Raw genomic sequence first — 27004 nt, forward strand, 5'->3', positions numbered from 1 at the left:
AACAACCCAGTGTTCGCTACACTACTGTTTAGGGAAGCCTAAGAGCTACATCCATAATTGATGTCTTCTGTAGTGACTCAAAGTGCACATAAACAAAAATGAAAAAAAGCAAGCTAGGACAGTGATTCTTGCTCAGACATGAGTATGCTACTGCAAAGCCTCAGAAGGTGACTCAAAGTTGTCTCATGTGGGAACTACAGGCTATTTCTGCAGAACTCCTCTGATGCCAGTGGAGTGCCACATGGGGATGGTTTATCACCCACACAGAACATTTTGTACCACTGGGGCTTTGTATTTCTCAGCAGACCACACTTCAGGGCTACTTTTAGAAAGACTGTTGGACTGCATTATACTGCTGTACTGTCTCTCTATATATTTATACTGGAAACTCTGCAACTTCTGCTGTGCTTTTTTATACATCGGCAGTCAACCTGTGCTAGAAATTTTACAAACAAATACGAAGAGCTAGCTCCCTGTCCAAACAGCATGTTTACAGCAGGGTTTGCTTGAACTTCCAGCAGCATATCAGGCTAATCAGGCTGGTATCTTAGGGTCTCTTGTGGAGCCTTTCACTCCTCCCTTTTCTTTTGACACAAGAAGCTCAAACCAGATGAATCCAGGAAGCAGAAGGAATAAATCAAGCTTGATTTGTTGTTGAGACAACAAGACTTGCTGTATAGTTGCTCCATTTTCCCCTGTAATCCATGATGTAGAATTGCACGTTGGCTAAGGCAGGCAAAAGGGAGAGGAGGAGAAAGAAAGTCCAGGGGTTACCCATCACCTCCTATAATTTCTCCTAAGAATACAGGACAGTCTTCCTAGGCATTCAACTGTGTTCTTCCTGAAACAAAGTCAAAATGTCCTCAGATAGGGAAAAGCTCTTTTTCAGCTACCTGTTAGTTTTAAGAAAATGTGAACACCAGACAGCACAGAAATTTCTGGTGTAATGGGGGTGGATGAAGGGTTGTCTCCCTCCACCATCTCTACACAAAAGAGTAAAGCAGCAGTTCAAAGTCGGTGCCTAAAATGACAGGCTGTTTTGGTACCTACAGGTGGAAATGGATGGTAGAAGGGTATATTCAGTAGGAAAAAGATAGGGTCCTCCAGCAAGCAGCAACTGAGCCTCCTGTTCTGAAACACCTCCTAAAAGAGTCCCTCTCCCTCTGCTAATTCCATGGATTTTCTGAAGCTCCTGCTGAGGCTGAAGATAATCTTACTGAGCACCCCAAAACTTCTGGGCATTGCCTGACTGAAAGTGTGTGCCATGATCTGGGGAGCATGATCATTAATTTCTTTCATTGAGCTGGATCGCCAACTTTCAGGAGCTTTGAAAATACACAAAAATAGAGCAAGAGGATCAACTTTTGTTTTGTGTTAGCGTGTACTTTCCGCTTAACCAGTAGTCTCATGGATAGTTAAGATGCACTGAAAGCCTGCAGGCTGGCTAAAAGATTAAGATCCTTAGTCTGTCTACTCAGTGGCTTTCTAACTCAGCTTCCTACTGAGAAAAACCTGTGTGCTAATAATCTAACCCACGTGAGGCACTGTACTGGGAAAAAAGTAACCGCTTCTGAAACTCCCATATTACATCTTCCACATTCAGCTGGAGGAACAAATTTTCAGCATTCCAGAGGGGAAGAGAGGGAGAAATTCCTCCTACTCACTCTTGTCTTGTTCCTGATGTTAATTAGATACATCAAAGAAGATTAATGGAATTTGAAGTTTGTATACAGATACTTTAATCAAAATGGTATTTTTGTGTTTGAATTCAAACTCAGGTTCAGATTAACCTGAGTGGCAGTGAAGCAGTCCATCTCTCCACATTTCAGCTCCATACAAAACTCCTTTTGGACAGCCTCAGCAACATGGGGATAAAACAAAGTGTTATGATAGAATAAAGCAGGATCAAGAGGATACATAGCCTAATTTTCAAAATCTGAATTTCATCAAATTCCAGGAAAGCACTGTAACTAATATGTATATGCAGACAGTGTGGCATGAACACTTACATAGGAAATATAAGCAGTGCCAATATTTAGGTTTTCCCTCAAGCCCACTAAAAATAAAATCTTTATTTCTCATCAGTCCTGCACAACTGTGACTTTCCCCTGGCTCCAAAGACATCTTTTGGTTTGTCAGATTTTCAGCTTGGGAACTGGGATGATGACTCAAAGACTTGCTCTCTCTCCTATGATAACCACACAGGGAACCACGCATGTATCTTCAGCAGCAGTTTTTCTGGCGCTAATTCATAATGCTGCAAAAAGCCCAAGAACCCCAGTTCTTCTTATTTAAGGAGGAGTATGAACCAAATACTCACCACATATACCAAGAAAGGCCAGCTTACTAAATTATTCTGTACTCGTCTTGCTGTGAGCTCTTGGGGTACGTTTGGAGCGAATGTCACCAACAGGTATGTCCCTGCTACTGTCAGTGTTCCTCCTTTAAAGAAAAAGGAACATTATTTTGGTACTACACATAATCATGGTTATCGCTCTCCATATCACTTGGAAATAGCTTCCAGAAGAAAACTGAAGTCCATTTAATCAGATCTGGGCTTAGGTATTTGGACTGCCTGGCATTTGTGGTCCTATCTATTATAATTTTTAATAAAGACCCAACGTATCTGGTATAGTTTTTATTAAAGATCCAAAGGATTCTGGAAATATGAAAAAAGCTTTCAGTAAAGCCTCATGGATTAGGGTTCCAATGCAGCAACACATTTTCCAATATGCTCAATTCTAATACCAAGTGCATGACAAAAGAGAATCTATCCTTTGTATTTCTCACGGGCACAAAGCTGGTCACATAAACTTCTCTTAAAATGAAAGGACAGGTTGCTTACTGAGGCAGACAGCTAGATCATTAACCAACACAAATATTCACTGCTTTCCTGAAGTCACTGTGGTCACAGAGGTCTGCACCAGCTACAGACCTGCCCTGGAAACATTAAGTGCAACAGATATGTTCCAGTCCAATGCTTACGTGAAGCTGTCACGAAGCCAACATTTTGGCCACTCCCTGATGCATTTGCAGACCTATGAACTGATTTATAAAAAGCTGATTCGCAAAAAAACTGTTCAGCCATTGGGTTGCTGGGGCCCCTTTTCAAGGTCAAACTTACATTATTGTGCTTTTAATAAAAATCTGGAAGTTCTGCTTTGTGGACAGCCAGCTGACAAACACAGATGTTCATTGAGGTATCTAGATAGAAGTGAGCTGATCCTGAGCTCATAAGCTGTAGTGGATTAAGGAAGATATTAGATAGTCAATTTTTTTTCAACTAATCTTTAAAATTCTTGGCAAACCTATAAATTGGTATGGAATACAATGCTCAGGCATACAAAACAAAGCACATCCGGAGGACGTTGCTGGCACTGCTATTGCACACAGTTTCTTTGGAAAAGCAGAACTGTTCTATATTTATGTGCTTGCAAAAACATCACCATATTTCCCATCATACAGCTCATTCCTATGGAATGTAGCAACATTGTTAAATCCTTCTTGCAAAGTCTAACTCACAGAAATAAAATAAATCAGTGCTGAACGCTACTTAAAGAAACACACAATGTATAAGGCCATAAGGGAAACATGATCAGGTTGGGGCGGGGGGAAGTATTTTGAATGTAGCAGCTGAGTTGGCAAACCTGGATCCCAAACCTAAATAAATATTATAGAGTATCCTTGGAACAACACTGAACAAATCTCTCCAAAACATTCATGAGAACAGCTGGGATGTCCTTGTTATAGTATGGACAAACAAGCCTAGATGCTAGGAACCCCACAGTAACACCAGGTGCCCCATGACCACATCAGGTGCACTGTCCCTGTCGAGACGGCTTGGTGTAAATCCCAGACCCTGAAATCTGCTTGTCTCTCACTATTACAAGCAGGGCAGTTTTGATATACAAAAAAATCTTGGACACGCACAAAAAGTTGACATGCTTTTGCAGTGAAGACCATGTTTCCCAACAAAACTCTTGACATGATTATTTGCTCTTTGAAGTGATAAAATTAATACCAAAAGGGAAGTTGTCACTTTTAATTGGGCTTGAATTTTTGTGCAATGTCTATGCAGTAAGAAAAAAATCTTATATTTGAATGAATAACTCAATAGTATCATTGTTTTTATTAGAATTGTGTCGTACTCATAAAGATAATACTAAATACAACCTCAGAGGCAAAAGCAGACAATGAAAATAAATTTGAGCAGAAAGACACATAAGGAATGAATTATGGTTATAAAAGCAGAGGACTTGGGAGTGCAGTCTTTTTCACTTGCATTGAAGATTCTCCCTCTTTTTGTCACCTCTTCCCAAATTTGTAAGTATCTGCCTCAAAACACTTGCTTGGTGAAGTGGGAGTGTGAAGGTGGGGGGCTGCGTGAGAGTTACAGCTTGCTAAGCATATGGCAACACACATGTCCATATTAGCAAACGCTTTACTTACCCAATATATCAGCAGCCCTCATGGTCTGCTTTAGGAATAAGACAGAAATAAATGCAGTACCTAGAAGAGAATTATAAAGACTTTTTTTTTCTTTTAAATATATGATAGAATATCAAGTGCTATAACAAAAAGCTGCCCTGGGCCAAGAATAAATATATCTCAAGGCTGTTGTTGTTGCACCATACCACGATATAACCAGACACGAGTCCATTCTAGCAACCAACCAACACTCAGTTTTTGTAAGATTTTAAACACATCCAGCAGGCACTTAGATGGTTGCAGGGATGCAATACCCTTCCCATCTCCCACACAGACACTGCATAAACTGCCCTCATTCAGTCATACTTGGAAGTGTGGGGAAACTTGGGCACTGAGCGGCCCTACTGCTCCACTCCCTATTTTACCATCAGTTTACTGCATGGACATGCTTAAGACAATTTTCCCCACAGAGAGATAAATTTCTGCTTCTCTAGACTTCAGTGGATTAGAGGCTTGCAAGAGAAGTAGCAGCAGTACAACTGAGAGGAAGAAAGCCACTGCAAAAACTTAATATTTGTAATGAGCTAAGAGACTGGTCTTGATGTCTGCAAACAAGCAGGTGGGGGAGCTAGCATATATACCCTACAGAAGTGCTGCCCATGGTCTTCTAGAGTGACTTGTAATAAAGAGGGGGAAAAATGGAAGTAAGCCCTGGAAATGACCTCTGGGGTCCAGGCGACCCTTTCCCTTGTCCAGGTCTCACATCTCCCCAGAGCCAGCTGCCAGCCCAGCCTCTTCTGGGTGAGCGGGTGAGCAGCAGCACAGTGATCACGACAGGGTTTCTGGTAAGCAGCTTGGTGTGGACACATGCTAGAGAAGGGGTTTGGACTTAAGATGGGTGAGACTGTCAGCCACCTGTGAGAGGTGGCTCTATTCCATTAGGCAACATTCGAGCATCTACCTCTAAGGAGAGGCAACAGAGGCTGAAAAGCTCCTGTCCAGAAGAGATGAAGAAAGGCCTTTGGGGGAGGTGTGTTGGTAATATCAGATTCATTTAGAAGCCTCTCAGAGAATGACTGCTCAGGAGGGACTCTGAAAGGGTACATTGAACCTAAATCATGGGAAGCTGTTACAGGAGCTCTGTTCCTGCCTACAGCATTAAATTATTGGTTTATTCTTGAAATACCAGATCTTTTCTTCACCATCTTCGCTTCATTATCTCTATTGTTCTGATGCAAAAATTAATCCGTTGTTAGCTACTAGATGTACTCTAGATATATAAAAAAAGGTTCAGAACAAGAGGTAAACAGAACTGGAATTCAGCATCATGTTGGTTAAAAATCAGATAAAGCATAAGTCATAAATTTAAACAGCATGAAGAGTGATGGAGACCCATACAAATGAGTAAGAGCAATACAAGAATCTCTAACTGAGAGCACCTCACTGAAAGTAAGCTACCTGACACAGTTTCCTTTATTCTGTGTTTCAGTGACAACTTTCCTGGAGAAAAGACACTGGTATCCAGGCAACACTGGCAATACCAGAGCTACCTAGGTTCAGAAAAGAAAGAGGATAAAAGCCAGGAAAGAAGTAGCAGCAACCCAAGTTACTGCAGGAATTAATTACTGCTCTGTCTCCCTGCTGTCAGAGCTCTCCCGAACTACATCTCAGACCACCCCTGTAGGCAGCCACTGTAACAGCAAAGACCTGTTGCTTAATGACCTGAGTGATTTCTTTTTTTTTTCTTTTTTTCTTTTTTTTTGACTGCCCCATTTTCTGGGCTCTCAGTGCGTTCAGCAGAGATCTAGTAAATGCAATTTAAAGTTCAGTTCCAGTACTGGCATCCAATTTGGGGTGAGATGAGTTATGCCCCAAATTCCACTGCCTGCTTCTCTGGAGATGGCAGCCTGGGGAGATCACAAGCTCTCAGGCTGGCAGTGGGCACAGGCAGGCACTGGAATACATCCAGATAATGAAACTTGTCACTCAGTCTCATCCGCTTTAATAATGCATTCAGATGCTGCAAGCTCTTTCTCCAGAGATAGCTGGTAATGCACAAGAGATCATGAGCTTAACAGAATATATGTATAATTAATGCACTTTACGATGTGTGGTATGTAGAGGAACCTAAAAAAAGAGGAGGTTCTGAGGACATACATTAGGCCATCTGGGATGGGAGGAATTGGCAAAACCTGAAGTAGGAGGGGAGGTGCAACTGGGAGGGGAAGAGAGCAAAACCCAGGGCAGAGACTGAACAGAAAAGGCAACTGTCCCGGTGGGTAAGCCACCAAGACTTCGTATGCATTCAAGTGAAGCAGAAAAACAGAGTGGTATATCCAAGTGAAGAAGCAGAGAACTGTTACACAGAGTGGCTGAGATGCTGGAGGACATGCATGAGTTTGATTAGCATCTGGCAAGTTCTGGCTACTACTTTCGGGACTGAATTCCAAGCAAGCAACATTAGCACAGCCAAAATAGCACTTTGTTATTATACACTGTCTAACGCATTATTTAAATTTTATTTTTATTTTGTAGTTTTATGGGCTTTAAGCTCTGTGAGTCTGAATTTTAAACAACCTTTTATGTTCTCCAGTTGGCAGGGTGGGTTTGAGCCAGGTTAGATCAAACAAACCAAGGGCAGATTGTCCCAGCACAGGCAGAGGCTTGTTAGAAACAATGGGATAGAAGAGAAGGGGTGTGAAAGGAACCTGTGAGCCCCAGGAGCCTGGGGAGAAATGTGCAGCCCTCACAGCTCTCTGCCCCTCTTCCTGAATTCCTCAGGGCTCCAGTTCACAGTCTCAGGTGCATTTCACTGCTTAAGACATTAGCTTCTCAAGCCAATATGTTGGTTGACAATCACATGGCCCCTGCTGTCTACTCTGTGCCTGGTGGCCTCCAAGCTGCCCCTGCTGTGAGCAGGAGGTTGGGGCACCCTGAGGCCCCTTCCAGCCTGAGTTACCCCAGAACTGTCTCAACCCTTGGCAGAAGAGTGAGTGGGCAGCCAGAGGCCACAACTAAGCCCACCAGATATACGGGTTAAAGCCTTTCCTACCACCTAGCCACCATTTTCCCTTTCCTATGCCGAGGTCCTCCTGTTCCCCCTCTGTCACAGGAGCTGTGGGCATCCTTCTCCCCTGACTTTATACTGATGCGGGAAGTAAATCACTGTACATTATCCTCAACCTTATGAATGAATAGACCAAGGAAGTTGGGCAACTGCTGTGCTGAAAAGTATTACTGTGTCTTTGCAACTCTTCAGTTGTTTGCCTGTTTTTCTTTAAAAAAAAAAAAGCTATAGACAGTCATAGAGAACGAGATCCATGTCAGTGAGGAATAGCCTCTGATTTTTTTTAATTGGTCAGCAATTGAATTCAACAATGCAGAAAGGCAAACAAAAAAAAAATCGTGTCAGAGCATAAGCTGACAACAGCTTGGCAACACAACAAGCAATTTATCATTGTTCTACACTCTCATTGTTTTTGAACGGCTGGTTTTAGCAATACTACACATGTACAACCCTAAGCCTAAAGTATCAGCCTGTAAGTCGTTGAAGCAAAGACTGCATCCTTGTTTGTCTGAGAACATTTGTATGCTTTCAGCTGAATCAGAATATTTTTAGCTTATTAACTAATTATTGAGGTAAAATTTTCAAAACCAGGCACAGTTTCTACTGCTGAAAGCAGTGGCAGCGAGCCTGCTAGACCAAGAGAAGGGCAGAGAAATCTGGGAGGTGTTCTGTTAGGGACTGAACATTCCAGATTCAAGCCTGGGCAAATACATGGAGGACCATACAAATGAAAATACATCCTAATGAAGTCTTTGAATTATTTTCTGGGTTCCATTGCATCATGTTTACATTAATATCCACAAATTGAGACGTAAATAGGTTGTTAAAATATCTGTATCTTTACAGTTTAACCTTTCTGAAGGCTCATGAAGCTCTTCAATCTGGAAATATGGAATTAATATTTCAAATGGAAAATATAAAAAAAAATTATCATGATAAAAACTATCGGGTAGAAAATGCAAAAAAAAAAAAAAAAGGGGGGTTGTTCAGGAGCTTAATCATTATGTTGAAACAACCTTGCCTTTTCACATATCTGCATAAAATGGTCTAGTTTGTATTCATTGTCTATTACCACAGCACGCGAATTTCAATTTAAATTAAAAACAAAAAAAAAGGATAGGAAACATCCATTTTCTGCATGATATGCAATTAAATGCCTTAAGGGAGAGGTGTAATGGTGCTACACATAAATTAGTCAGATGCTGATTCTCCTAGGAGAGTGATAGTGTGAGATTATCTCCATATGCAGGTTTTCTCCAGCAGAAATATAAATAAAGAGTAGCATGATATGTGGGTTCTGCCAGTAGCAGACACTGAAGGGTGAGAATCCAGCTCACAAAACAACTCCTCTGCCTCCTAGACATGAAATCTGTGCTTAGGCTTTTTTTTCTTGTTTGTTTGTTTGCTTGTTTTTAAGAAAGGAGTAATATACAAGAATAGAAGTTAAAGACAGAAAATACATACTGATCCTTAGAGTGTATTTTTTGGATTTTCTCCAATCCAAAAAAGTGTTTACTACTTATTTTTCCACCCAAAACTATTTCACAAATATTTCATAATTATATATACATATAGTATATATATACAATAAATATTTATATAATATTTCATTATTAAATTGTTTTCCTGGTATTGAGCCTATTTATGAATCTCACCTTTTTACCTTTGTTTTTATTATCAGGCCCTACCCTAACTAATTACTTTCATAACTGTCCATAACTTGAAATGAAAAAACTGAAGGATATACTAGCATTTAAAGTCTTAGATTAGCTTTATGTACTAGTTTAAATAGATTAGTACTGTCCTTATAAATACACAGACTACCTATGCTGCTTTTGTCTTGTCAATAGACACACAAAATGAATATTAGCCTCTAATATTCACTCAGTTAAGCTTAAGTGATTGGTAGTAAAGCTAAAATCACATCAATTTGTTAAAGGCTCTCAAAACCATCCATTTTGCAGAACTCTTTTGTACTCATTTCACTAGCAATGTGGATAAAATACCAAAGGAGGAGCATGATTTGAAGATTTGTTTACTGTTTGCACCTGTCTCAATTTGTGAAATAGGGAAAACATTTTACTTTGAGTCCAAGCATTTACACTGTTTTATGCAATTTAAGGGTCGCCTCCATCTTATGAAGCAGTTTAAGATCACCCAGCTGATTTCACACTACAATTGCTGAGGAGTACTCAATCTGTGAGCATGCTGCTGCTGCTGGGGAAGATCACATCTTAAAATGTGACCTTATAGTGTGCTTTATACAGACAGACCCTCAGTCCTCTCTCTAGCTTCTGAGCTGAAGAAATTCAGGACCGTCCTGGTAGAGAATCAGTAGGAGATGCTTTAATCCATCCAAGCCAATGTAGCATGCCACACAGTCAGGAAGATCTGGAGACAAGATGAGGCAGGTAGTACATTTGATCACTGTATCATTGTTTACATTTAATCATTGATTACATTTGATCAGAGTTTTGTGCCAGAGGAGGATTAACACAAATTTGGAGAAGACGAAAGAATACATATCTAGGGTTAAACAGAGCACTAGCTCTGCCCAAGACATATAGGAACAAGTTCATCACAGCTAAATGAACGCTCAAGCCTATTCTTAGTTTATATGATAGATATTTTCTCCTATGAAGACAGGGTGAAGGAGAGAAGGCTCCAGGTAGACCTTTAGGCCTTCCAGTGCCAAAGAGGGGCCTGCAGGAAAGCTGGGGAGGGACTCTTGGTCAGGGGGTGGAGTGATGGGACAAGGGGGAATGGCTTTAAACTAAAAGAGGGAAGATAATTAGATTAGATTAGATGTTAGGAAGAAATACTTCACTGAGAGGGCGGGGAGGCAGTGGCACAGGCTGCCCAGAGAAGCTGTGGATGCCCCATCCCTGGAGGTGCTCAAGGCCAGGCTGGATGGGGCTTTGGGCAACCTGGTGTGGTGGGAGGTGTCCCAGCCCATGGCAGGGGACTGGAACTGGATGGGCTTTAAGGTTCCTTCCAACCCAAACCATTCTGTGATTCTGCGATATTAATGGTGTACTAAATAAAAACAAAGATTTTACAGAATTTAGTCAGTTGGTGCATGACCTCTTGGTAGCTATTCTGCACACTGAACATGTAACATTTCCAACATGATTAAATATCACTACTGGAAAAAGTGGTGGACAGGACATTAAATGTTCTTCCCCATCCCCACTGTCAATATCCTAATAAAGAAGCAAGCAAAATGTTAGAGGAATTGCTCAAGAGAGATACCATTAAGGCAAACTTAATTCTGGAAACTGGATTACAGAACATACACACTGCAGAGAGAAGGAAGGACCATGGAAATCCTTTTGTTGTATCTTCTAGACAAGTACAAATAGAGCACTTTAAAGAATAGTTTGGTGAATGTTTCCCAGTCCTCATTACCAAGAGTTCACAAAATCCCACGGTCTTGGACCGCAAAGGTGTTACATTACAGTGAGTAGGAGAAGTCCATTTCTATAAGAATATCTGAGAATCTTTTCCCTAAAGCACCATCAGGGATATCAGTTTTCAAAGTCTAAAGCAATATCTTTCCCCACAGCTACATAGAAGGAGCATACCAAAAATGCAAAGGGATCTCAACACTGTCAGTCTAAGTGAGTTGAATGTAAAAAAAAAAAAATCTCTAGAGAATAAGGAAAACTGCATAAGAACCCATCTCTGATACCACTGGCCTCTCCTCATCCAACCCCCTCTAAGTTATTTCTGCAAGCAAAAGCAAGAGAATGAGCAAAAAAACACAGGAGTCTAAAATTACCCAAGCTACATGTAAAACATGATTTTTAATTTTTAAGTATAAAAAGCTTTTTAATGATCACATCAAACATGTATTACTCCTCCATTTTTAAATTAAAAATTTACCAATTTTTCCTCTTGAAGAAAACAACTGCTGTCTTCTCAAACTATTTAAAACCCTGAACAGATGTAGGGCTTGCATCATTGCAACCACACACAGAAATACTTCCACTGTGTAAGAAGGAAAATATAGTCTTTGTAGCTTAATTCTAAGAAAAAAGAAAAATCTACTGGTGTCATGCCAACTCATGGTCTGTGGTGATAGATTCTTTCTAAAACATCCATCAGAAGCACCCAGCTCAATAGGACAAAACAAAAACTTTTCACTATTTAATTGATACCGGATTAAACACAAAACTCAGTTGGATGCAGTTAAATGTGGTAGCAGAGCATAATAGATGTTGGCTCCATCTATTTTAAGACCCAGGATGCTTCCTATTTCAGAGGTCTGGAGATACATGATGGGTACAGCCCAAATCTGTTTTGGAGAGACTGCAATGTGCCTTATCCTCTCCCCACACCCTGGTTTCCAAGTGAAGAAAACTTTCCATGCAGACCCAGAGTAACAAAAAGCTTCAAAGAGTCCCCTTGATGACTGGGCATAGCATGAAGCACACCTCCCCTCTGCATGGCCACAGGTACTGAGTACCCAACATAACTGATGGAGCCAGCTCTTACCATCTGAGATGTTCTGACACCAAATTCAGAAAAAAAAGTGCTTATAAGAAGGGCAGACCTAATGTTCAAATACTCATTTGGAGTCTGTTAACAAGTGCTTAATTTCTTCATTTTGAAAAATAACTTATGAAAATTTGCACATTCAACAATCCCTCAAAAGAGCAGCCGACTAGACTGTGCAAAGTCCACTGCCCCCCACCTAAAAGATGTCACAACTTAATTAAAAAATATTTCTTGATGTTTGAAACTGGAAGACCTGCTTCCTAAACCATCCTCTGCACAGTTGTTAGCAGCTGAACTGCACGTATCTTGGTCAGTTTTTCATTGTTCTAAATGACGAACCATTAATATTAAAAGGATGCTCTCTCTCTCTCTCTCTGTCTCTCTAGCTCTAATTTCAGAAGACAGGGAAGTATCTAGGGGTAGGAAGTGTTACTGGGAAGTTATTGTTGTAATTGGCTGTCTACATCATTTTTACTTTCCCTTCCTTAAGGGAATGTTTGCTAGACTAAATACAATTTCAGATATCTCTGTTGTTTGGGCTATGAAAGGGAAACTCTCAGTTGATATGTGGGAATGGAAAATAAGATATTGAAGTGCTTTCTGGGGTCTTGCAGGATAAGCATTTTGGGGTCAGTTTAAAAAAAAAAAAAGTAAAAAAAAGTGGGTGAGAGTTTTGCTAAAATATAACGGTAAGGAAAATGGTTTCTTGATACTTGTTATTAGTAAGGAGAAATGGAGAATGAAGGAAACAGATGCAACGTTCCTTCACATATTGCAAAGGTAAGGAAGAAGGAATTTGCCCAGATAAAAATCATCTTAAATATTTTTTTTTTTTGTAGTAGCCTAATAACCAATGTAACTTTTTGCCTTCCCAATGCTTTTCATTTCTTCTTGCTAGATGCATTTGCATTTTCCTCAGTTTGGGCAACAAATTAGATCAAGTCCCTTTATGTTCAGAAACATCTGGAAATGTCTACAATTGTTAAAGATATAACTACTGCCACCAAAATCACAATGGGATATGTCATGTTAATTTACATTTTCATCTCAGGTAATATCTCATTCCTTTCCTTGAGAAATCTTTCCTACAACGGTGAACTACAGCAGTTTTATATCTCATTCTGCAAAATTCTGCAATAGTTTAACATTAAAGGTTACAGTAAATTGCCTGCAGTTTCCTTCCCCCACTACTTCATTGCTAAATTGCACCCACATATGTTTGGCTGCCTCTTTCCACTACAGCCAGACAGTCCACAGGGAAGATAATTCATCTTTTCTACCTCCCCATGCAGAATCGCTCACCACAGTGTTGCTTCCAAGCATGAAACTGGTAGCTAGACACAGACCATGAAATGTTATCACTTGTCAATAGCAAGCGAATGAGCTCCAGTGTGTGCGGAGCTGTTGTGATATCTCAACCCTGGGTGTTTCAGCTGTGGATGTGAAGCAACTTGACCAAGGGATACAGCTGCACCTTGTATTCTGGTTTTCATACACTCTATATATCGTCCTGTCCACTCTGCTCTGCATTAGCACAACATGATAACATCTTTTAAAATGTACATTTCTTTATCAAAGAATCAAGACATCTCATACCCAAATACCTTAACTACAAAAAAAACAAACAATCATCAAGTAAAGGCTAAGATTGCATCAAATGAGTCCTAGGGATAGAAATAATTCTGCTAAAGGTCAATTAATCTGCATGTGAAGGAACAAATCAACAACTTTGATAATGTCCACAAATAAGCTAACCATTCCAGGAAATTTCTAGTCCCTTTTGGTCCCACTCTGCTACCACAAGTATTCTTTGCTCAGAGTAAGGTTCCAAAAACACAGTGTGAAAAAGAAGGTAATGATCTAATGAAAGAAAAATTGCTGCAGATTTACCGAACATATTATTCTTCAGAAGGGTTTCTGGCGTGCAGGCCTGACCAAACCCTGCCACCGCACAGATCCTGAGGTGCACCCGGGTGTGAGGGCAACTGACAGTGATGGCTGGGCAGAGTCAAGACAATATGCCCAAGAAGCATGAGGATGGACAAGGGGCAGGTAGCAGAAACTCCTTGGTGTGATGGTAACATAGTAAGCACCTTGCAGGTACTCAAGATCAGAGCAGAACTCTGCAGGCAGCAGGACACCAACCCCTGCTTCAGGGCTTGCACTGCCAGCAACACTGCTACACCTCTGGGTGACCGACTGGCAGGGATTAGCACAGCACAGAGTGACAGAGTCCACAAAGACAAAACCATAGAAAAAGAAAAAAAATATTAGAAGAGTCTCCAAGTTAAGTAGAGGGTTTGTGTTAAACTGTCAGCTCGTGTAATTACATGAATCATTTCTTTTCACACCACAACATTAACATCTTCCCCTCTCATTCCTGCTGTGGTTCCCCTGGTATTATTCCTCCAGTCACAAATAAGCATTCAATTAAAGTATGTACCCAAGCAAAGTGTGGCAAACCATCTCACCTATGACAGATACACATCCTAGTGGAGCGACAAGGGCAATGGGGGCAAATCCGTAGGCTGTGAAATTGCCCACCTCTCCAAGCACCAGGAGGATAATTCCACACCACCACAGCTTGCTCGTGTAGTAAGGCTTCGGCTCTGTTTGGCAAGCTAGTCGGAGATGAGCACATTTCTAGAAAATTAATTATTAGGAACAGGCATGAAAAGAAAGGCTTCCTTTGTGTTCTTATGTATAATAAAAGTGGAGTAATTAAGGGGGCTGTCAACTTCAAATTCCAGGTGCGTCAAAGTTTTCTTTTTAAACATGCCTTTCAGCTTGCTGTTGCAGACAGACGGCTTTGTGTTAACTCAATGCTGCTTCAGATGTGTGCTTTTTCAGTCGTGGTGGAAATGACTGAAAAATTAGACCTCTGAATAAATCTGAAAAAGATTAAGTGAATACTAGCTAGTACTTCCTAGCTATCCCTGCATGCCTCTGTTCTTCTCTCAAAGCACAGCTCAGTAGGTCGTGCTGTGAATCTGGAAACACTCAGAGGGAAGAGATGGGCCATAATGAGAATGGTGGCAACAAACTGGGAGAACGGGACTGGACTCCATGGTGCTCCTGCCCTTGATATGTATCATAGCCAGAAATACGATTTCAAGATGAAAAAGGCAGTACGTAACCACATGTGCTGTAGGGAGGACTTTACATTCAAAAAGGAGAATTTAGGGTTTGGCTACAATCTCCTGTTTGATCTTAGAAGAAGATCTCAGGTAAAGCATTATTTTCAGAAGGGAAAAAAAGCTATACCTGTGTCAACAGGTTTAATATATACTCGAGTAAAATTTCATCAGCACTTCTAGCTACATGGAGAAGGTATCATTTACGCATGTCATAATTGCTTTCCCTCTGGCTGTACAGAAAGAACCTGTATATAACAGGATAATTTGACTTTGATCACAGTGGACTTCTGAAACAGAGTCCAGGCATCATCAGGAAGGTGTTGTTATGGGGAAGGATACAATGTTCTGCATTAGCTCTGCAGAATATCATTTCCTTTCTCAGATTCCTTACCAGCCCCTCTGCACAGGGAAATGAGTCAAAAAAGCTGGAAACCAAATGACACAGCTATCATAGTATAAATGGCTGTAAAATACATTTTTTACTCCACCATCTGATACACGGTTTTCGAAGTGCCACTGCAGAGTCACAAGGAAGCTGTAAATCATTTTCCTCAGGCTTCCATTCTATTCTGTAAATTATGCTACAGAATATGGGCCAAAGAGTAATGTCTGTGATATACCATAGTCTCGGTCATTTCCCTCAGTGAGACAAAGCAGAACATTATTGCAGCTTCATGCTGTGGAACATGCTCGGGGGTTGAAATACTAGAAAGAAGTTTAGCCCTTGAAGGAAAAGGGGAGCATAATGAAATCAAACTTCCCTGATCCACAAACCAACAATTTGCAGTGACATCCAGCATTTTGTGTCTCTATAAACAAATAAAATGCAAACAAGTTTATGCTTATGGGCATTTAATTACATTAATCATCCCACTAAGTTACCCCCAAGAATTTTTTAGTCACTTCCACTTTAGATTTGGACATACTGAGACACGTTCACACGATGTCCAGTGGGACTATATGTAGGTCACAGCTGGTATTTACTTATGGCACATTATAAGGAAGAGTAGGAGGAGTTATGAATTTTTATTGTGTTCCCATATGAGAATCACAGCAAAGAACAGCCTGAGAGCTATCATCTTGCTGAAAACTACTGCACAACACTAGTTAAAGAAAGAGAGGGAATGCTTATTAAATGTAAGAGAATTTGTATTTTGAACTTCAGCATAAAAACAAATTATAAAAAAAGTTACTTGCCAAATATAAACAACTGAAAGTAAAGACCAATAATTTCATACCTGTATACTCAAAGAGACACTGATCAAAAAATTTGAAGCTGCAGCAAGTAGAACTCCCAAGAGCTGAGTCTGCAAGATCACAAAACAGAGAAATACAAAAATACTTACTAGTTTAATAAAAAACATACAACAGTGGTTTTCTGATAGCACATTTTAATGGAATCAAAAACGAGTTATTGTACTTTTCAATCACTGAGTTCATGCTGCACTGAGTAAACTCAAAAAAAAAAAATCTGTCTGCGTAGTGGACTATAAGAATAATGAAGCTGGTGCATTTTGCCTAGGGCTTAAGTAGTAAACAACTGGGAACTGAAAGGGCATCCCACTGCAGGAGGTGGTTTTGCTGGCCTTTCGTTGAATAGTCCTTAAGTCTCGCAAAAGGAAAAAAATAGACGGGTCTCAGCTGAACACTACACACATGTATTCTTCTTTTCAATAAATTAATAAATAAATAAATGAAGACCTGTTTTATTACATAATCCAGAAGGAAAATCAACAGCAATCAAACTGTTCATATTGGAACACAGTTATTTTATGTGTTAACATATCCGCTATTTGACAGGGCAGCTAGAAGCATAGGTCTCCTGACAGTTTCCTTAATGTATTGTGTTATTTAACCAAATTCTTTTCTAATCAGCCTGTCTAACTTTCAGTAAGATTTGCAAACTTTCTATGAAGCTGAGAAATTAAAAACATTCAAACGGGACTCATTATTTTGGAGAGCAGCCATTGAAAGACGCCATCTCAGCAAGTTTAAATAACAGGTACACAGAAGAACTCCCCATTGACATTCAAAATGTTGTAGCCTCTGTGCGTTGTCCTAAGTGTATTCACCCATCCAAGGCCACCAGTTTAATGCCATGAGAAGCCCCATTAGCTTGTAGAGAAGAACCATACTACCAGTGGGTTTTTACAAACAAGGTCAGAGTAACATAGCCCAGCACAACTATTGCTTGCAAGCTGTAAAGCAGCATCCAACCAGGCTCACAGTTTCAGCTTTTATAACTCTTCTTCTGTGAGGCCCTTGGGGACCTAGGAACAGGCAGTGCCTACCAGAGGCAGAGAAATGTTGACCTCAATGTTTATAAAGAGGTTTATAAATAAGTGGTCCAGAAAGGCCTTGGACAATAGGGGAGATTATCGGTATGACTAGATAATTCCCAGATGAGGAAAGAGCATCTCCAAAAGTGTGAAGAAACAGTGGCCTTCTTACAAAAGGTCTAAAAATGGATGATAATCTTAAGAGGCACAGCTGAATCCAACTGTCTTCAGCTGCATGCACTTCTGGTGGCTCAGATTCAGGAGAAGCAGACCACAGAATTACACGGGGTGAAATGCTTGGCAGGTTGCTGGGTCTCACCAAGATGTGACTGGCAGGTACAAGAGGATGCAGAGAGGGGAAGGCAAGGGGGCTCCCTTCACTCACACACCCTCTGTGCTAAGTAACAGCACCAGTGCCTCAACCTGTGCGTGAGAAGCATTCAATAGCAAGCTTAACTCCAGAGTTTTGCCCAGACCATCTGGTGCTTGGCCACTACAGGTCCTTCCCATCTTACATCCTCTCCTCCAGATCCCAGTATGCCCCAGTGGATGTTCCAGCAGCAGCACACCCTGGGCTCTCATGTGTGTTGTATTTTCCATGCTCTGGGAACATTCCTCAGAGTGGGGTGCATGACAAGACATCTAAGCACACATTGGCACGGATGTCTCTGCTGATATCAAGGACTAACTACTACAGGGACATGAGCAGCACTGCAGACTCCTTACACACTGGGGAACTGCTATCAGATAGCCCCCACTCAGGGCCTTGGAGAATCAGAAGGGTGGATTTTCCTCCCCAGGTTTTGATGCTGGTGGCACTACATCTTGTGCAAAGTTTGACAATTTCACAAGTGGACTGTTTGGCTCCCCTCACCATCCTGCACAAACAGTGATTTCAATAAAACAGCAGTTAAATCAAAATTGTTCTCTTGCTCCCAAAGACTTATTCTTTTTAAATGACATGCTCATTTTGTGAGGGGGTGGAGAGGTGACCTTGTCAGCCTCATCGTGAAGGGTTTAAGAAAAAGGAGACAGCAGGGAACAGAAAACAGGAACTGCCACCTCATTTACCCCATTATTTTGTTGTTTCCACATAAGTAATTTTAATATATCCCCACCAGTCTCAGCAGAGAACCAGGTCTCTCTGCAGCTTTTTCCATTTCAGCAGCCAACCCTGCTCTTACAGCTGCATCTCTGGGCACCCCCTTGCATCTCCTTAATCCCAGCCCATGATCATAGACACTGGGCAGGACTCAGGAGCCAAGCAGCACACCAGGGAGGAAAAAAACTGGTCTCAAAGGAGGCTCTCCATCTAGCTTTTAAGTTGCCAAAGCACATTCATCATTCAATGTAAAATGTCTTAGACAGGAGCCCTAACTCTTGAAGGCAGTCAGTGGTCCCCATGCATGGCATACGTAAATCATGGTAGCAAGGGATGAGCTAAGCTGTCAGTGAAAAAGAGGATGGGTGGAAATAGGGAGGGCCCCAAGCTTGATCTGCATGGATGGGCAAAGCAATATCCCCACCTGTGGTCTGACATCCATCCCTAACTCGGTTGCTGAAAACCCAGGTGCAAGGCACCCTGTGGGATGGCTGTGATGGCCCATAATATTTCTCAGAAATGTCCCTTTCTCTTGATGTAAAACCTGCATGCAGCTGGTGGGCAGAAGATGAGACTATGTTCAATCTGTCATCCAAAAAAAAAAAACGTGTAAAATTAAGCCCACTTATGGCTTCTAATGATGATCTGAGCATCCACTTCCAGAAACTACATGAACAGGGACTCCAGCAGGAAGTCTTCCCATGCTGAGCATTACTGGTGTACCCTCTAGAACTGACTGCTTTCATACCTCAGTGGTTGCCTCATTAACTACATGAGAGCTTTGCTTTGTTAGGTGTATGTGAGCTTTTCTTTTTGACACACAAGATCTCATCTGATGATCACCCCCATGTCTCAACTAGAACCTCTTCCCCAAAGTCATTGCTCTTTTTGTAGGTACCAGAAATTGTCAGGAACAGAAAGCAGCTCAAAAATTTAGGTCTTCTCAGTCTTCTCATTTTCTGGGAAATATTAAGACATATATGATCCCCTTATGAAATATGGGGATCAGCATTTCTCTCAGCTTTCCCCATTATATGTCCCAGGGGCCAGTAGTGTCAGGGGCTTCCCATAGGGGCGAACAGGGCAGGGCCTTACAGCCCATCCCATCCCATCCCATCCCGTCCCGTCCCATCCTGTCCCACCCCGTCCTGTTCCATCCTATCCCGTTCCATCCCATCAGGCAGGGACAACAGGCACTGGGCACCTCCCTGGGGATGGGGATGGGGTGAGGCCGAGCCAGGACATGGGCCTGCAGGTAGGCCTCACTCAGCAGGGCCCATGGCTGGGCAGGGCAGGGCTGTGGGGACCTGGCCTTGCTGTGGCCTTGCTGACATAGGGTCCTGGTCCATAGCCCAGGTTGGGGAGCCAGAGGAAAAACAGTGCATGTGTAAGATCAAGGCAAATTTATGGTCACAGTTTGAGCTCAAAACTTACCCTCACTGCTCAGGTCATTTTATTGTAATGACCACATGGTTCACCTGAGCATTGCTGTTGGCATATATATGGCGCTGACTGCTCTAGACTGACATGCGTTAATGAGCTCTGGTTAATAGGGTGATAGTGCTGTTCTTCCAAACCCAGGGCTTGGACAGAGCCCTAAAGATTAAAAGCAGAGTACGGTGCATGAAGGAGGTCAAATATCACATAGATCCGTTCAGGGAGACGAGATGAAAGTATAGTCACACCATGCAGCTATAGCATGGCAAAACTTTCTTGTGCAGGTTCATTCATATTCAGACATGTCAATGTTAAAGAAAACCACAGGGAACAAAAATTCAGTAAAGAGGAAAACTAGGTTGTAAACTTCACAAATCAAAATGCATCTTAAGCTAGCAGGCTTTCCTTAACACACAAGAGCTGTCATTTACAACAGTGCTCAAAGCAGGAGAGGAAAAATAGGATACCATATCTCGGGCTAATAAAACTGGGCATCAATGAAAGAAGATGCCCCACAACAGGAGATAGATTACCCTATCAAACTAAAATGGTTGCTGTATTGCCCCAAAGGCCGCCAGAATCCTTCTGTTCGCATCTTGTCCTATAAAAGGCGTTATCATATGTGCTGTGTCTGCTATTCAACATCCTTTAGAGGTTAGAGGACTGCTGGAACAGCCAGTTTTATAAGTAATAAACATGATACTCTCTGAACACAGAGCTTCCAGTTGTGATATCCAGTTGTGATATCATCCATAGCACTGCAGGACTTCCCACACACAAGTCTTGAGACAAACTTCTTTGAAGGAATTCAGTTGCATACACAACACCAGAGCCATCGTGCTACTTCACTCAGCTAAGACCTTCTACAGGAAAAAGACTGAAATACTCAAAACTGTTGGCATAAAACGCAAGTCCCTTCATCTCCAAAACATCTGTCTGTACCTGCAGGCCACATTGTTGTACCCCAGATTTCAGACTGTTGATGCATTCTCCCAATGCTTCCAAATGCATGAGGCTCATCCCAGAAAAATCCTGCCCTTAAATTTGCCAGAAAGTAAAAAATCGCTACAGAAATTTGATTTCCTTCACCATAATTTGGTTTGGAACAAGCTATGAAGGTCACTTGCTGGCTTTGCAGTCCTTTCTAGACATTCTCCAAGCACACAGACCATGGACTGAGGCTGTGTATCTGCCAACATTTCCCTTGGTGGCAAAGCTGCCTTGAGGAATACCTTTCCCTGGCCCCCCATTGCTAGGTCTCCACTCCCCACTGCCTCATTTGCGTTAAAACAACTATTTGTGAGGCTGGGAAGGCACTGTTCCAGGTTTGAAATAACCCTCCCAAAATATACCCCATTAGCATTATGTTCTTTATAAGCCACCTGCCAACGTTTAACACTGAAGGCGGATTAAAATTCACAAGCCACAGCGAGGGTTTTTAAATGGTGAGCCTGCGTTGTTTGCCAGGGGTGACAGTAAGGGGACGTGACTGCATGGGAGGCTGCTGCGGGGGTTCGAGAGGTGGCAAACTTAAGCAAGGTGCCCTCAGCAGTCGCCTGGTATCCCCCATCCTGACTGCATGAGGCTCTCGCACAAGCCCAGGAGTGGGGAAGCGAGGTATGAACAATCAGACAGAAGGCACCCATTTGCCAGCTGGAGTGGCAACGCATTGCTCTTCAAAATAAATGAGCGGCAGTACGGCATATTGCTGCATACGGCCCTGCTTCGAGCACTCGTGCAGGGCCTGATGCTTATTTATCCTAACGCCTTTCCACATCATTCTGGAAGTGTTTTGAAAGGGTCTTTACATGCAAGGTCTCTTTTTATTGTCAAAGTAAGGCAACAGGCTTATTATAAATGAAAGCCAGGCTGAAATGTAAATCTTTGGCCTAATTCTAATAAATTTATCCCTTGCAGAGTAAAATCTGCATTGGAGATTCAGTTATACAGTGAGATGTAATTTACCCATACTACATCTGTGTTTCCTAATGCACATTAAACTGCAGTTTCCAGGCCCATGAAATGAAAACTTAGAAAGATTAACTGAATTTGCATTGAGTAAAAGGTATATGGCCATTATTTATGGAAACTTTCTTTGCTGGTAAATTAAACTGATGAACAGAAAAAAAAGCTTCAAATGTATGTTCTCTGCTAGCTTACCAAGGCTAGTTAAACCATTCCTCCTATTTTTTCTTTATTTCTGTATTTATTTGTGGTCTAAAGGTGTTCTCAACAAATGTAATGACCTATATAGCTTCAAATGCTACATTTGGTTTCCAGTAATTAGGATTTTACCAGATTTCAATGGATCCTATAACAAAATAGTCTTTGGGGAAAAATGCCTCCTAATCTTCCAGTTCTGTGTTAAATCTGAAGCTAGAGGAATTTAGAATCCTTAACAAAAAACATATTTTTGGAATTTGGAGAGGCTTATCATTTAGCTATTATTATTTATAGAGCTCTGGCTGTATTCAGTGCTTTACAGATGTATAAAGAATATAAGGTCCTTGTTTCAATGGTTTTCACAGTGTAATTCATATATTCATATGTTTCAGGCCCATATGAAGTACTGAAGGAGACCTTAAATAACAGTAAAAGTGTAATTACCGGTGTTGGAACATGTAATGAAAATACATTTGGTTTCTTCATTGTGACATAAAAGACAAAGGACATTGTTCAATACACAGGAAAGAGAGAATTAAAATGTTTGTCACCATTTTTGTTAGGAACAGAAGAAGAGAGGAGAACTTGGTAACTAAGCCAGGGTAAATATGAGTGGAGACAAGACACTTGATGTAGGTTTTACATGAGTCGCCACACTGGATTCCAAACAACAGTAAATAAAGTTCCTATCTCACAACTATTACAATGCTCTTGCCTTTACTAGGCTCTATCTTTCATTAGCTCATGAATTTAGAATATATGTTTTTCCAGAAAAGAGACAAACTGTAAATGTTGGAAGAAGAGCTTGTTAAGGTATCAAAAGGTGTGGGAGTTTGTGAGGATAAAGCAACTACAGAAGTGGGCCCCTTTTGTTCAGCTCCATGCTTTAATAATTTTCATGTATTCTTATCTATATTCCTCAGTCTGATTACTTTAATTAATGTCCATAATGGATACCAAACTGAGATGAAGAATATGATCGGTAAAAGTTAATAAAGTCACTTTCAGCAATGCTCACTAAGGCCATATACAAACATATCCATCCACTATAATGTTACAAGCATTATGAGGGGTAATTTCTTTCCTTCTTGAAGAGTTACAATCAAATTGACCATCTCCTAAATTTCAATTTCTTATACTTAATCAAATCTCAGAATCAGAAATAAATGGGAGAATGGGGAAGGCGCAGAATGGATTTTTACGCTGTTCTTCAAATGAGTAGCCTGGGATACTGTGCCACATAATCAGAGAGCATTTCACATTTTTAATATTGCCTGTTAGATTGCAAATAAAAGCCTCTCCAATTAATGTATAATAGAGGCTCTAAAAATTTCAGTCATAGCTGGTAACACCTTAATAGAAAGATTTTCTCAAGGACCATCACATCACATCTCCATGGCAACTATAGACATTACATACCCAGAAAAGCAAGAAAAGGATCATTAAACTTTTGCCAGTTTCCAGGTCCCTCAGAAGAAACAAGGATGCAAGCAAGCATTGACTGACCAGTTTCTCCACAACAAGGCCAGTTGGCTCAGGGATATTCCTCCATTGCTGCCCAGGAGCAGGCTTCCTAGATCTTCCAGTTTGATCCTGTCTAGTTTCTGGTACACAAGGCAAGGTATAAACCAGACTACTAAAAACCTTGGTATATTAATTTCCAGAAACTACAGCCTGGCTCACATTGAGAGGCAGCACTGCTCCTCTCTCCGCTTCATGTTGCTCCCTGGACACTGAAATGGAAAGCCAGGGAGGGTGCAGCTCCTTGTTCCAAGGAGACACGAGGTTCATGGGGAGCCAGAGTGCCCCAGTTTGTGCTCTGGAAGATGGAGCTAGCTCTGCCTGTACTCGGAAAGACTGGCAAGCTCAGAGGAGCCCTATCTGAGTAAATTATGCTGCCAGGCGTTATGTAGGTTGCAAGACAAGGCAGAGAACACTGCTGGAGAGATGACTCGTCTGTGTGTACACACAAACGTGCCTCTAAATAAAACACACCTAGCTTGTTCTCTTCTGTTATTTCAGTACAAAACTTGCTGGAGTACAAATGAGCTATTTCTAATCCACTTAAATCAGAAACAGAAAGCCTCAACAGAGATGTAGCTAGCTGAATACATTATTTACCAAACCCAAAAAAGAACTTTTGTATGAAAATCTCCCATTGCCAGTTGTGAGGAGCAGTGCAATGGCATACCTTTTCCAGCATGCACCTCTCCAGCACCACTTTCCAACAAAGGTAGGCTTGTCTTTCAGCCCATCTCAATTAATCCTGTGTTAGCTATAACTAACCCTTCAGTTAATGTGCACAAAAAAGTCTCCCCCATGTCACAACCTGCATGAGCATGCTCAACTGTTGAACCCCATTGTCACACACATAGGTCAGGGGTAAATGTGGGCTGGAGATGAGGACACTTCCAAACAGGAGTAATGATTCAGGAGGGGAAAAAAGAAGAGATTCAACTGCATTTATAATGAAGTTTGATCCATCTGGGAAAAGACTTATGTGACTTACGTGGTAGGGGAATGGACAGCCCAAAGGCCCTTCCAGTCTGCTGTTCCTGCAGAGGAGGGGTGCTATGCATTAGGTTCTTGCTTTTCTTCTTGCACCTCACGCACTTGGCTCTCCTTGTTTCATTTCCACAGAGTGTTAATCATTTACAGATAGCTTGTAATGCAAAAAAAACCAGGACTGGACTCCAGAAGGCAGAACATTCTGGTTAGCAACATCCTTCATTTAAATATGAACAACTGCTGGATTATCAGCAATGATTTAAAAACAAGAGGTCTTGCACTCACTAAAATATTCACACACATGTATGTGGGTGCATACACACACAAACACAACTGGATGCTTTTAATTTACAAATGCTTCTGGTCAAAACTGTAAGATGTAAACCTGGGGATTATGATAATGAATAAACTTCTTAGAGAAATGACCTCACAAAAATTTTTTGCAGGGGCCTGAGATATAGGCAATGGCCTCATTTTTCTCTCCTGTTTCCATGTGACACATTACAGTTGTGCTTTCTGATCTTTTACTTTGAACTGTAACCCAACTGAAATCATTGGGAACCGTTTCATAGTTCCTGATGGGTTGCTGGCATATGGAGCAAGTGTCTAGTTCACAAGAAATCAAAACATGTATTGCACTGTTGCCTTCTGCTACAGAAAACAGAAGTCAGTTTAGCTGGATAATCCTTTCTAGGCACTTTTATCACCCTTTTATGTTCTCTGTTGCACTTAAATAAGGAGATAAGAAGAATTCTCCTTTGCACTTAAATAAGGAGATTCAAAGTATTTTCTCCTAGTTGTTAGTATTCTTTCAGCTTATGTGGATTCTCCAAATATAAAACTTGCTGTTTTTTTCCGCTATTTAAATATTAATATAGAATATAATAATAAGACAATTTCTTCTTGACAGGGCATAATATAGAGATGGGGCCTATGAAGAAAAAATCTGTCCATTGCCTTTTAGGAATTAAAAAAAATAATGAAGGGGTACTGAGCACCCTTGTCCTAAATCAGATGCTATCAACTTTATGTTTTGTAAGCCACACAATACTCTAGTTTGTCCTAGCAGCTTCTGATCTATAGCCAAGAAATGAAGCTAGAGTCCTGGTCAGATAAAAGCTGCTATTCTTTATTTGACTGAAACTTCTGCAGACACTACAAGCCTTGCTCTCCATCATCTTGACATGATGAGTCATTGCTGCATGATAACATAGACACTGAATGATAATGTTCAAGGTGCTTTAGTCACTGCAGGGAGCAACAGATTGTCACTAAATTAGAGAGAAAAAAGGCAAAGAGATTAATGTCATAAGAAGTCAATAAATGCGAGAACCTCATGACAAGTCCAAAGCAGAAAATTGTACGAGAGACAGAGAGATCAAGAAAGAGTAGGTTAGAGTTATAAAGCAAAGTAAATGGAGTCAGGATCTGTTTACTCCCTAGCTGGAGCCCCAGAAATTTAAAGCAGGTTTCAATTGACAGTTAACTGTCTGGGTGCAAGTCTGTTATGTACACAAAACCCACATTTGATTATTTTTCACAGGAACCTCTTTCCAGTGCATATATCTTGGCTGTTGATGGCTTCAAGTGCAATCCATATCTGCTGACAAAATGACTTCATTTTGATGAGGAAAACAGTTACACCATTGGGCATGCCAGCTATGGCTATACTGTAGATTTTAGCTACCATTAGGCTGATTTGGTTCAAGGGGATTAAACGTCAACAAGTTAGACTTGCCTACAAGAGGAGATACACTTCATTGTTACCACTTTGCCTCAGCCAGCAAGAAGTGGCCATGTCCAAGCAGCCAGCATTTACTTGTCTGTGAGTCAGTGCTTCCAAACAGGGAGGGTTTTCCTTCAGAAGTTGCACTTGGCATGGTGGGCCAGCACCCCATAGGCCTCTGCACCACAGGGTTGCTTCCACAGAACACAGCACAGGATACAGAGAGAAATATAGCCCTTCTCTTGGATAGTCACTGAGTGCCTCTTCCAAGTGTTAAATTCCAACAGTCCCATGATTCCTGTCTATCACAGTTCCACAATCTCTCTTCATTTCCCCATTATGGACAAAACAGTTCATGTCACCAAACAAGGCCAAGGCTTCCAGCCTAGATGACGTAAATCAACCGTGAATATCATGGAGAAGAACGGAGTTACACTGGTATAACTTCAATTTAAGCAGCACACATCTGTTTGGTTTGATATTGATTATTTACTTTTGAGTAAATAATCTCTGCAAATATCCCTGCCATATTTCTTAGGATCTCTGCTCCAGGCCTGGCGTTGATTCGCACACCAACTGGCTGCCTTTTGAAGCCACTGGCAGTACATTTCAAAGTCCAGATTAGTCACAGAATGAAAAGCATATCTCCCAACTGTT

General features: G+C 41.2%; 1 protein-coding gene across 1 annotated transcript in view; it reads right to left on the reverse strand.

Annotated features, from left to right (window-relative positions):
• The window catches only part of NIPAL2 (NIPA like domain containing 2), a 46997-nt gene that overhangs the window by 13972 nt on the left and 6021 nt on the right, over positions 1-27004 (reverse strand). The window contains exons 2-5 of the mRNA XM_035546351.2: positions 16371-16439; positions 14467-14638; positions 4450-4509; positions 2321-2442 (exon numbers count right to left, since the gene is read on the reverse strand). Of these exons, the coding sequence (XP_035402244.2) occupies positions 2321-2442; positions 4450-4509; positions 14467-14638; positions 16371-16439 (423 nt within the window). The remainder of the gene's footprint in view (positions 1-2320; positions 2443-4449; positions 4510-14466; positions 14639-16370; positions 16440-27004) is intronic.

Source organism: Cygnus atratus, chromosome 2, assembly GCF_013377495.2.
Source record: "Cygnus atratus isolate AKBS03 ecotype Queensland, Australia chromosome 2, CAtr_DNAZoo_HiC_assembly, whole genome shotgun sequence".
In the NCBI taxonomy this organism is placed as follows: Eukaryota; Metazoa; Chordata; class Aves; order Anseriformes; family Anatidae; genus Cygnus; species Cygnus atratus.